We start from the raw sequence: 12,687 nt of genomic DNA, 5'->3' as shown, positions 1-12,687 counted from the left end.
TGACTGCAAAGGGATTGGACTGGATGGCCTTTGGAGGTCCCTTCTAACCCAGACCATTGTGTGATTCACTTGCAGGCACCTTCCAGGCTGCATTTGTGGAGCAGCACATCCTGCCCAGCTTTGGGGAGCAGACGAGAAATTGTCAGGATGTTGTCCTTGCCCACAAGATCATGATGAGAAAAGAGGGGCAGCCAAGAGACTCTTGTGACAAGCAGCAAGCTCAGCCTGCTGCACCACACAACCCTCCAGCCGAGGGGAAGAGCCACACTGCCCTGCCTGCAGGAGGGTGCTGGGCAGGAACCAGGTGAATCACAGCTGTGCCCCTGCTTCTGTCAACCCCTGCAGGGACCTCTGAGGCCAGAAGGGCTCTTGTCCAGTGGAAAGGATGTTTTGCAGGGTAGTTTGGCTCAAGCAGGCAAAAAGGCAGCTGAGAAAAGCAACACTTAAGTAGACAAAGTAGAGTGGGGGGTGACAGCAGCCAGCTCCACCGTGGCAGTCTTTGAGACCTGAAGGAATGAGCTGTGTGGAGCAGAGCACTGTGCTGCTGGGCAGTCCTAAAGCCATGTGACAGACTTCCCACCCAAACTAACACTGCTTTGACTTTGCTCCTTTCTATTTCTTTGACTAAGGAAGAGAGAGGAAGATGATGAACCTCACCTAGGAGTGATGTGAGCAGCACCAGCAATGTGTTGGTCTCTTCTCCAAAGCACGAGGCTGCACTTGTGATGTGTTCACTGTAGTTCCACAGGGTTTTGCATATCAAACAAGCCAGCTGCCAGTCTGCAGGCCCAAAGTCTTGTAAACACTCAACTAACCTGTCAGTATCAAACAGAAACAGTGGTTTGCTCCATGTAGTTTTCTCCTGAGCTCTTCAAAATCTGGCAGTCTAGAAATGTCTGCAGGCTCCATGAAAGCTTGCAGGAAAATTTGATGGTGGTGAACTTTAGGATGCTGTTTTATCCCTCAGTAACCTGCCCCTTTTCATTCAGTCCAGTTCCCCACAGCCATGAACTTGCCTTCTGCCTACACAGATGTGCCTATGTCTGCCTGCATCTGTCCCCTAGAAGTTTGCAACCCAACTGACCCAATGTCAATCACACACACCTCAAAGGCACTGGAATCCCACCAAGCCCCCAGCCTGACCTAGCTGAGGGTGTCCCTGTTCACTGCAGGGGGGGATGGACAGGATGACCTTTGAGGGTTCTTCCTGCCTGAAGCATTCTATGATTCTGTGAACTGAAAACAAATGTCATAGAATCATGGAATAAGGGTGGAAAAGACCTCAGAGGTCATCAGGTCCAACCTGTCACCCAACACCTAATGACTGACTAGACCATGGCACCAAGTGCCACATCCAATCCCCTCTTGAACACCTCCAGTGATGGTGACTCCACCACCTCCCTGGGCAGCACATTCCAATGGCCAATTACCCTTTCTGGGAAGAACTTTCTCCTCACCTCCAGCCTAAACCTCAGCATGAGACTGTGTCCTCTTGTTCTGGTGCTGCTTGCCTGGGAGAAGAGACCAACCCCCACCTGGCTATAACCTCTCTTCAGGTAGCTGTAGAGAGCAATAAGGTCTCCCCTGAGCCTCCTCTTCTCCAGGCTCAGCACCCCCAGCTCCCTCAGCCTCTCCTCATAGGGCTTGTGTCACGACAAGCTGTGACTGTGTGGCACAGTCAGGATGATCTCCTCAATCAATCACTTCCAAGTTCTCTAGGTTGATGCCATACTGTTACTGGGTTTCCTCCTGTTATTCACCATTTTTTAGCCACTGTATAGAAAATTCCACCTTCTCCCTGAGTCACATTCCACAGACTCATTGGTACCACAGAAATGTCTCACATTTATTATTCAAGCTGCCTGTAAACTTATTTTTGTTCTTCTTCTCTGGCTGTATGCTTTGGGAGGCAACTAGAAGGTGGGAAGGCAGGCAGGATGAGCAGACAGTGCATTGTTTACATTGTATAGCAGTAATTATATGGTGTTAGGAACAGGAAAGCACATTGTTTGGTACATGTGGGTTGTACCAACAGCTTTACAAGCCCAGGAACATGATCACTCATGTTGCTCCCCATTAAGCTGGATCTGCTCTTATCTGAACATCAAAGCCACAGGGGTTGCACCCACAGTGGTTTGTCAGCATCTACCACCACTTACACATCTAACTGCCTTAAACCTGAGCTCTGGAGGGAGGAGACTCTGCTGAGCATGGATACATCAGGCCAAAAAACTGCAATCCTAGCTCCTGAAGTTCACAGAGCAGAGGAACATCAATGGTGACCACTAAGAGCAGCCCAGCTGGGATCCAATCAAGGCAAGCACAAGCAGCTACTGCAAAGCCAGCTCTTAAGTTGCTTTGTAGGGCACTTTCCTCTGCTGGTCCTCCATCAGGAGAACCTTTGGAAGATTACTCTGTGAGGTTTGGCACTGCAGTAGTAAACCACCCTAATGCTTTTGCAGGAGAACAAAACCAAACCCAAGCACTGAACCACATGGAAGGCTTTTTCTTGAAGAACAAGAGATGATGAATCACAGAATTATTGGGGCTGGAATAGACCTCTGAGAGTCAAGTCCAGCCTAAAACCATTGGGAAGGCACCCAGGGAGAGGGGAAGGCACCCAGGGAGGTGGTGTCCTTATTCCAAGTTGTTTTCCCCAGTGCAATACAGTCTCATTGAAGCTTTTTGGCCAAACCACTCAAAATTGCCTCCCCCCCACCCTTTTTTTTTCTGGTAAGCATAATCAGGAACTTACTTCCCAATTCCTCCTTCTTCCATCAGAAGAGCTCCTCTGTTCTTATCTGCTGTGAGATTGAGCAGAACTCCACAGGCAGCAAAGCAGACATCTTGGTTCTTGGAATCAAGCAAAGCAATCATGAACCTGTGTGCTGGATTGGAACAGAGGGAAGCAGTGTGACTGGCAAGAGGGACTGAACACAGAGTGGCATTACACAGACCTCATAAATACATGCACTTGGAAAGCAGGCAAATGCATCCTGCCCACCCCCAAGCTTAACTTTGTAGCATACTACTGTGACAGCTGTAGAGTAAGAGGCTGGAGGAGACAAGGCTGCAGGGAGACCTTATTGTGGCTTTCCAGTAGCTGAAGGGGGCTACAAGAAAGCTGGGGAGGGACTTTTCAGGGTGTCAGGGAGTGACAGGACTGGGGGGAATGGATCCAAGCTAGAGGAGGGAAGATTTAGATTAGACTTTAGGAAGAAGTTGTTCCCCATGAGGGTGGTGAGACACTGGCACAGGTTGCCCAGGAAGGTGGGGGAAGCCTCATCCCTGGATGTGTTTAAGACCTGGAAGGATGGGGCTGTGATCAACCTGATCTAGTGTGAGGTGCCCCTGAGGGGGGTTGGAAGTAGATGATCCTTGAGGTATCTTCCAACCCTGACAACTCTGTGTGAGTCTGTGAGCCAAGGTAAGAGCCATTCTTACACCATGCTGGACACCAGTGTTCTTCAAAGCAACAGACACCAAGTTCTAGTTATACAAGCACACAACAGCAAGGTGAAATTCCAACCAGAACTACAGCCTCCCTCCTAACTATCACCCTCCTTTCCATCTCACAGCCAGCAGAAACTGCTAGGACTTGGCATTTGGCACTCAGAGAGGGAAGTTGCTACCTCCATGAGTTGCCCTAGACTGCACCAAGTCCAGGTGGAACTGCTGTAGCCTGGGGCTGCTGCAGGAGACAGGCAAGCAGCAGATGCTGAATGTGCAGCACCTCCCAGCACTTGCTGATGCTGAGCTCAGTAGGCAGTGGAAGGCAACCCCGGTGAGGGACTCAATCTTGCACCTTCCCAGCTCTTCCTGAGCTTGGCACAGCCACCCCACAGAGTCTCTCCTAGGTGGAGAATTCAGTCCTTTGAGACAGCTCATCAGCTGCCCTTTGCAGATAGCTTCTCCTCCAAAAGCAGTGGCACGTTCACCCTTGAGAGGGGAGGCTGCACATTGTTTATCGCTCACCTTCAGCACTGGCAGGGAGATGCACAAAAACCCCCAGCAGTGTAGAGTGAGCTGGTGGTTAATTAAACTAAGGACACACCTCCTGGGGATAGTAAGGAGTTGCAGTTTTCCTCAAAGCTCCTTAGACACCCAGAGCAAAAGGGCTTGAGAAGACTTGTACCCTGCTTCACCCAGAGGCAAAGAGGAGTTCTCTCTGTTGAGGCAGTGGAACACCTTTAAGCCCTGTTACAGAGTGCTAACATGCTGTCAAAGAGGGCAAGCAAAACAAACCTGTGACCATGAAGCTGAACAAGAATAATCCAGCTGGATTTCATTTTGGTATCACATCACTGCTACCCTGGAGGACTTGAGAAACTGAAGCAGGGAGGAGGACTTTCAAAACCCTGATCTCCAGGGAAAACAAAGTCTTTGCAGCATGTACCCTGGTGAAGGCACCATGGCAGATCTTCCTACTCTGCTATTTCTGGTTGAATGAAACTGAAGTTACAGAATGGCTTAGGTTGGGTGGGACCTTAGAGATCAGCTACTCCAACCTCCCCACCGTGGGCAGGGACACCTCTCAACTAGACCTGGTTGCTCAAGGTCTCATCCAGCCTGGCCTTGGACATCCCCAGGGAGGAGGCATCCACAGTCTCTCTGGGCAACCTATTCCAGAGTCTCACCACCCTTGTACTGAAGAACTTCTTCCTCATATCCAGGTCTAACCTTACTCCCCCTCAGCTTCAAACCATTCCCCCTTGTCCTGTTCTCTGATGAAAAGTCCTTCTGCAGCCTTCCTGAAGGATCCCTTTGAGGTATTGGAAGGCAGCTCTAAGGTCCCCCCTTGAGTCTTCTCTTCTCCAGGCTGACCACCCCCAGCTCTCTCAACCTATCCTCACAGCAGAGGTTCTCCAGCCCTTGGCTCATCTTTGTGGCCTCCTCTGGACGCACTCCAACAGCTCTGTGTCCTTGCTGTGTTTATGACTGCTGCTGGAGTCTAGCATTTGCTGGTTTGCAGAGCATGGGAGACAATTCCTTCTGCCCTTTAACTGAGGCAGCTTATTACCAGCCTTGCTTTTTTAGAACCTTCTTACCAACCTTGCTTTTTTAGAGCCATGGACACTTACAGCCAGAACTCCCACAAAAAGTAACTCACCCTTTTTCTGTAGGATGAAGTCACAGATCTCGTGATGCTGGGACAGATTGCCAAAGACTCTGACAGCCTCCACAGCTCCTTCCAGATTGTTGCTCATCAACAGCTTTAAGAGCACTGCTTGTTTGCAGAGAAATGAAAAGCAAAGCAATTGCTTGTGTATCCCAAACATGTGCTTGGCTTTTTAATCAGTCACTCAAATGTCAGTCAGAATGCAAGCAGCAACAGCCAGAAGTGGAATAAATGGAACAGCTCTCTGTCTGCTTGTAGTGAAGGGGTGAGCTGATGGGCAGAACAACAGCTAAATGGTGCAGGGCTTGGAAGAGGAGACAAAGAGCTCCAACGTGGGGCTCAATGCAAGGGAACAAATGAGTTTTGCCATACAGTTTTGAGTGGGCTGATGTGAAAATCCAGGAAGACAAAGCAAAAAAAGATAACATATATGTGGTAATATGGAATTGATTTAGATCTTGAGCAGATGGCCTTAAGGTGGGATGTCTCCTAAACCTCCAATTATTTTGACATTAGCTCTATTTTCTCTCAGTGCTGCTACAACAAGCAAACACATTCCCCCTGAGCAGCTACCTAATATTGGCCCTGGTGTGAAGCACTTGCTTGCTGCTTCCCTCCTTGGCAGTTTCACATGTGATTAGCACAGAACTTCAGCAGACAGAACAAACCTTCTGCAGCTCCTAGGAAGTGCTGCCAGCAGGTAGGTTTTCAGTGCATGGCAAAGGAGCCATGGGACAGAAGTGGTTTTCAGTCTTCTGTGAGTACTTAGTGAACCACTGAAACCAGCCCAGCCAAGGGCTCAGCCCAGCCAAGGGCTCAGCCCAGCCAAGGGCTCAGCCCAGCCAAGGGCTCAGCCCAGCCAAGGGCTCAGCCCAGCCAAGGGCTCAGCCCAGCCAAGGGCTCAGCCCAGCCAAGGGCTCAGCCCAGCCAAGGGCTCAGCCCAGCCAAGGGCTCAGCCCAGCCAAGGGCTCAGCCCAGCCAAGGGCTCAGCCCAGCCAAGGGCTCAGCCCAGCCCTCAGCCTTCTACTACATACTGAAAAATAACAGGAAGAAAACCACATCTGGAAAGAAGTTGGCTTCATTCCCATTGCTTCCATCTCTCAACACTGGTACAAGACAAAACCTAATCACTTCAGATCCCTCTCTAAGACAAGTTCAAGGCATGTTCAAACAGCAAGTATTCCCCAAGGGTCTCCTGGAGGAGGAACCCTGCTGCTTTTCCATCAGAAAGCTTTCCCTCACCTGAGTGCAGGCAGGGGAAAGGTGCTGGGACTGGTTTCACACACCAACAATAAAAACAGGAGAGGGAGAGCAAAGGGGGCAGGCAGAGAAGTAATTTGCTTCCACATTTATCCAACTAGCAATTAGAGATTATGGTTTATGGGTGACAAAGTGACTCGTGACAGAGGAGCAGAGCTGGTGCCTAGAGAGAATATGATGGCTGCCAGTCAGGGCACTTGGCTTGACAGACAGAAGAGTTTTTTCCTGCTCCTCATTCTCCTTGTGCCAACTTCAGGCACCACCTCTCCCCCCCAAGTCTTCTCCCTTTAGAAAGGTATGGAAGGCAGAGCCTCTCTTGTAGAGCATTAACACAATGAGTCCCACAACTCAGATGCAGTTCCTGCACATCACTAAGGTATGACTACTGTCCACACTGTCAGGGGACACAGTCACAAGCACTCTTCTGCTGCCACAAACAGACATCAATCAGATTTTGCAGTAGAAAGTACCTAAGCAGAAGATACTAAGAAGAAAAATCCATGGCTTTCTGACCATAATCTGCTTAGAAGTGAAAAGTAACAATCTCTTTTGGCTCAGGCATATGGATTTTGAACAGGTCTGTGGAAAACTGCTGAACAGAAAATATGGCAAATAGAATAGAATTAACCAGGTTGGAAAAGACCTTTGAGATCGAGTCCAACTAAACCATGGCACCAAGTGCCTCATCCAGGCTCTTCTTAAACACCTCCAGGGATGGTGACTCCACCACCTCCCTGGGCAGCACATTCCAATGGCAAATTTCTCTCTTTCTGGGAAGAACTACTTCCTAACATCCAGTCTAACTTCCCCTGGCACAGCTTGAGACTGTGTCCTCTTGTTCTGGTGCTGCTTGCCTGGGAGAAGAGACCAAGCCCCACCTGGCTACAACCTCCTTTCAGGTAGTTGTAGAGAGCAAGAAGGTCTCCCCTGAGCCTCCTCTTCTCCAGGCTAAGCAACCCCAGCTCCCTCAGCCTCTCCTCCCAGGGCTGTGCTCCAGACCCCTCCCCAGCTTTGTTGCCCTTCTCTGGACACATTCCAACAACTCAACATCTTTCCTGAGCTGAGGGGCCCAGGACTGGACACAAGTCATTGAGCTATGTCCTGAAAGAATGAGAAACCATTGTGGGAACAATTTAGCCCCCATCAACTTCCTATTCCTGCAACATGATACCATAAACCAGTGTCTTTTCAGTGTCACAAAGCAGTGTCACAAACAGTGTCATAAAGCAGTGTCTCTTCTGCAGTGTCAGAACATAGCAAGGATAGCTTCCACTTTCAAAAAGATGTACAAGAGAAAAGAGTTCAGAAGCCCTTACTTTGAGCAATGTGTAGCTTCTTGTCCTGCACAGCAGAACTCTTCACTCGGTAGTAGGAGAAGTTGTTGATCGCCGTCGCAGCGCCGATGACCAATTCCTCACAGTCATCTATCGACTTGGATTCTGATAGTAAAATAACATGTAAATAAACAACAAATCCCCTAATGTGTAGCTGCAGATGAGTCACTCAGCACTGCATTCTGTCTCAGAACCAGACTGAATCACAGTTTGCATGGCCACCAGCAGAGACAACTATTGTGGGTTCCAATCCCCCGGCAGAAGCTGACTGATCCAAACATGGCAACACCAAGTTACCTTTACCATCATGACTCAGGCAACATGGTTTAAAACCTAACTAGTCAAGACATTTTACAGATATTTAAGTGGGAATGGAGTAGAATTCACATGCCAGAGTGACAGAGAAACACTAAGGACTGGATGTGTCAGGTGCCATGCAACATTGGCACGACCAAAACCACAACCAAGCTTCATTAAAGCATTTGAAAGGTTCTCTCTTTCAGGGCTCCTGACAGGATGCTGGGCAGTGTAAAATGACACCAGCACTCCTGGGAAGTTGTGTGTACCAATATCATCTGAGATTTCTGGCCTCACAAACCAAGAGTGAAGGAAACAACAGAGGGGTAAGTTCACAGGCAGAGAGAGCATTTTGTTGTAAATTAACTGAGACAGTGCTCAAGAGAATGGGAGGGTGGCAGAGAGAAGCTCTGAGGCTCAGAAGTGTTCATCCAATGATTAAGGCAGTTCCAACCCAGGAAGCTCCTCCAGGGCTGAAGTGAGAAGGGACAAAGCTGTGAGTTTGCCTTGTCTGATCCCCCATGGCTGGTGGGTCAGAGTGTTGCAGATAATCTTGTTGATAGCCCTCACACAATATTTGATGTTCTCATCACACACTGAGGGCTTTGAGATGTGTCTTGGCCCTGCTAAACTCTCTTACAGGAGAACAGACTGCCCAGTTCTAGCCCACAATTAGATTTACAAAGGGATCAAGTAAGTGGTCAGGGAACTGCAGTCCTAAAGCCTCCACTTGGAGGGAATGGGACACTCTTCCACCTGCAAGAGAGAAAGGTTGGAGATCTGAACAAGGGGGGGAAGAGAGGTTATTTTTCAAGGAAGCTGAAAGTTATGGATGCTGGAAACAAAAGGAATGCTTGTTCCAGAACAGTCACAAAACCTGCAAACCTTACAGAAGCCAAGACACCCAGGTAGCAGCTGGTAAGAACAGACTTCCCTCATGGGTGGACTCTCAGGCAAATGCATTTGAAACAAGATTTGTTTGCATTTCTGCAAATCTGATCACTGAATTAAATAGAATCATGGACAGCTAGAATCACAGACAAACCCCAAAAGTAAATGGGGTTCTTCTCTTTGTCTCTAGTGCCATCCATGTGAAAAGCTCTCTGTTACATAAATTAAGCTGATAAATCATAGAGTTGGTAGGGTCAGAAGGGACCTCAAGGATCATCCAGTTCCAACCCCCCTGCCATGGGCAGGGACACCTCACACTACAGCAGGTTTATCAGAGCCACATCCAGCCTGGCCTTAAAGACCTCCAGGGATGAGACTTCCACCACCTCCCTGAGCAACCTGTGCCAGTGTCTGACCACCCTCAAGGGGAAAAGCTTCTTCCTAGCATCCAATCTGAATCTACCCATTTGTACTTTTTTAATCCCCATTCCCCCCAGTCCTGTCCTTACCTGACACCCTAACAAGTCCCTCAGCAGCTTTCTTGTAGACCCCCTTAAGATCCTGGAATACTTCTGCAACACCTTTCCCCAGAGACTGAGAAGTCAGTACCAAAGCAGCAATGCTTCCCCTGTCTCCAACAAGCTTCCTACCTAAAGCAGTTTATGACCTCCAGCAATTTAGATATGGCTCAGCCTCGATGAAGTGGTCAAGGAGAAACACTCTAAACTCTCCTTACAGACTGAACAAAGAAAACACAGATTGTGCTTACCTAGCACTGTTACAAGTAATTCCACAACAGGATGGGCAGCTGCCAGAGCTGCTCCTGCGCTGGGATGAACGGAGAGGTTGGCCAACACTCTGATCAGTTTTATCAGCACATCTGCTGCTGCTGAAGGATGCTTTGGGTGGCTTCTTCCTTCCCCCTCTCTTCGATGGCACCATTTCTGTGCCTTCACATCAAGCTCATGGTAGGTTTGGAACAATGATGTCAAGGTGTTAACGCTTCCTTTTGCTTTAAACAGCTGCTCACGGGCCTGGTTATGCTTTGCTGTTAGATTGCCAAGGACGAAGAGGACACGGACAACCAAATCCTGCAAGGAATGAATCAACCCTGGAGTTAACCAGGCACAGCCCAGCCTGATCCAGTACACACACTCAAGGGAAAAAGATATGTAAGCAGCAATCACAGAACGTTGCACAGAACCACAGAATGTTAGGGGTTGGAGGGGACCTCAAAAGATCATCAGTCCAACCCCCCTGCTGGAGCAGGATCACCCAGGGCAGGTCACGAAAGAAGGCATCCAGGTAGGTTTTGAATGTCTCCAGAGAAGGAGACTCCACAGCCTCTCTGGTCAGCCTGTTCCAGGGCTCCAGCACCCTCACAGTGAAAATGTTTCTTCCTTATGTTCACATGCAACCTCCTCTGCTCCAGCTTGCACCCACTGCCCCTTGTCCTATCACTGGACATCACTGAGCAGAGCCTGGCTCTGTCCTCCCCACACTGCCCTGCACATCTTTATAAGCCTGAATGAGGTCCCCCCCAGTCTCCTCTTCTCCATCCATGCCTTTGTTAAGTGTCACAAGACATAGGTAGTAACATCCTCCCAGGGACAAGGGGATGAATGCTATCCCTCAACATGAGAAGCAGGCATTCTCCTAACCGAGGATACAGAATTAACCAGGTTGGAAAAGACCTTCAAGATCATCAAGTCCAACCTATCACCCAGCACCATCTCATCAACTAAACCATGGCACCAAGTGCCTCATCCAGTCTCTTCCTAAACACCTCCAGGGATGGTGACTCCACCACCTCCCTGGGCAGCACATTCCAAAGGCAAATTTCTCTTTCTGGGAAGAATTTCATCCTCACCTCCAGTCTAAACTTCCCCTGGCACAGCTTGAGACTGTGTCCTCTTGTTCTGATTGCCTGGGAGAAGAGACCAACCCCCAACCTGGCTACAACCTCCCTTCAGGTAGTTGTAGAGAGCAAGAAGGTCTCCCCTGAGCCTCCTCTTCTCCAGGCTAAGCAACCCCAGCTCCCTCAGCCTCTCCTCACAGGGCTGTGCTCCAGACCCCTCCCCAGCTTTGTTGCCCTTCTCTGGGCACGTTCCAGCAACTCAACATCGTTCCTGAGCTGAGGGGCCCAGGCTCTTGCATCCATGTATTTCATACAACCACTCTGAAGGACACCCTTCCACCTCTTTACATTTTTTTTTAACCAGGCATCATATTTTTGCTAACATCTAAAGGTCATCAAGACAAATTTTTATGAGCATTCTTACTAGACTAACCACTAAGAGCTTTCACCTTTTGCTGGCACAACCCTCAATTCACAAAGGCTGTCAGAATTTGTAACAAACAACTGATGAATCAGAAGAGAGAACTGGGGAAGTGAGGGGGGGGGGAAGGAGGGAGGGGGGAAAAAAAAGGCAGGCAGGCTAGTTTGACTCGTTTATATTGACTTTCTAATTTTGGTCAAAACACTATCAGCCCAGCAACAGCCCTGCCCAATCAGCACACAGACAAACAGGTACCATGCAGCAATCAACTGGTATTTTGAGAAGTGTGATCTCAGCTGTGCTTTCCACCTACAGCCTGGCAAAAACAAACTTAGAGAGAAAGAAAACCACCACCACCAAAACCCAACCCAACCAACTTCTTTTTAAGCTAAGCACATCCGGTTCTAATAGCACATCGCTGCAGCTTCATCACCTGCCAAGCAGGGGCAAAGAGGAAAGCTGGGACAGCTTCTGATGGGGAAGGGAATACTCAAGGGTTTGCATTCTTTGGTGAGATAGATAGATAGATAGATAGATAAATAGATAGATAGATAAATAGATAGATAGATAAATAGATAGATAGATAGATAGATAGATAGATAGATAGATAGATAGATAGATAGATAGATAGATAGATAGATAGATAGATTTAATGCTTACTGGGGTGGGTTGAAATTACCCCTCAACTAATTTGGAGAAACTACCCCCTCCAAAATAAATTGCCAGACTTAGCTGAGTTTGGGGTGGAAGCAAATGAAGCTTCATTTACAGGCACACTAAAATCTGGAAACATGAAATGCAATGAGCGTGTGCAAGCTGCACACTAGATGTGCAACACAGCCATGTATTTATAAACACTACAAAAACCCCTCAGACCTCCCTGGATGGATGCAGGGGACCTGTTCATCTCCTCCCCCTACTCTCTCCTTCCTTCACATTACCTCACACAGTAGTTAAAACAGAGATACCCCTGGCAAGGCCACCAAAGAGAGAGGGAAGTTGCAAGCAGAAGCAACCAAAGAAGTAAAGAGAAGAAAAACAGAGCTGTTTATGCCTCTGCTCTCTGTTCCTATTAGCCATCCAATGAATTCTACAGACCTTATCCTAATTTTCTTTCTGCACCCAATGGTCATTCATTTTACTTTCAGTCTTTGCAGTCAGGGACTAGGTTAAAGTTCCCCCTTCAAACTGTCACACTTTAGACTCGAGGTGAGGAGGAAGTTCTTCACTGAGCGAGTCGTTCGTCATTGGAATGTGCTGCCCAGGGAGGTGGTGGAGTCACCGTCCCTGGAGGTGTTCAAGAAGGGATTGGACGTGGCACTTGGTGCCATGGTCTAGTCATGGGGTCTGTATTTATAGGTTGGACTCGATGATCCTCGAGGTCTCTTCCAACCTTAGTTACACTGTGATACTTATAGAGTAAGTGCTGCCCAAGTAAGCAGGAGCAGCTTAGCATTGCTGCACAAAGAAACACACAAATGGCACTGAGAAACTGCTTGCAAGACCA

At 48.5% G+C, this 12,687-nt stretch overlaps 1 protein-coding gene across 1 annotated transcript in view; it reads right to left on the bottom strand.

Moving 5' to 3' along the window:
• Window positions 1-12,687, bottom strand: part of ARMC2 (armadillo repeat containing 2) — a 56,086-nt gene that overhangs the window by 12,248 nt on the left and 31,151 nt on the right. Inside the window, exons 14-18 of the mRNA XM_068160499.1 lie at window positions 9,671-9,992; window positions 7,696-7,818; window positions 5,111-5,224; window positions 2,756-2,888; window positions 658-815 (exon numbers count right to left, since the gene is read on the bottom strand). Coding sequence (XP_068016600.1) covers window positions 658-815; window positions 2,756-2,888; window positions 5,111-5,224; window positions 7,696-7,818; window positions 9,671-9,992 — 850 coding nt within the window. The remainder of the gene's footprint in view (window positions 1-657; window positions 816-2,755; window positions 2,889-5,110; window positions 5,225-7,695; window positions 7,819-9,670; window positions 9,993-12,687) is intronic.

The sequence above is a fragment of the Melanerpes formicivorus genome, unplaced genomic scaffold (assembly GCF_026170545.1).
Source record: "Melanerpes formicivorus ecotype bairdi unplaced genomic scaffold, bMelFor1.0.p_v2 SCAF_50, whole genome shotgun sequence".
NCBI classification, from domain to species: domain Eukaryota; kingdom Metazoa; phylum Chordata; class Aves; order Piciformes; family Picidae; genus Melanerpes; species Melanerpes formicivorus.
The sequence above is the reverse complement of the archived record's forward strand: the minus strand, read 5'-3'. Positions and strand labels throughout refer to the sequence as shown.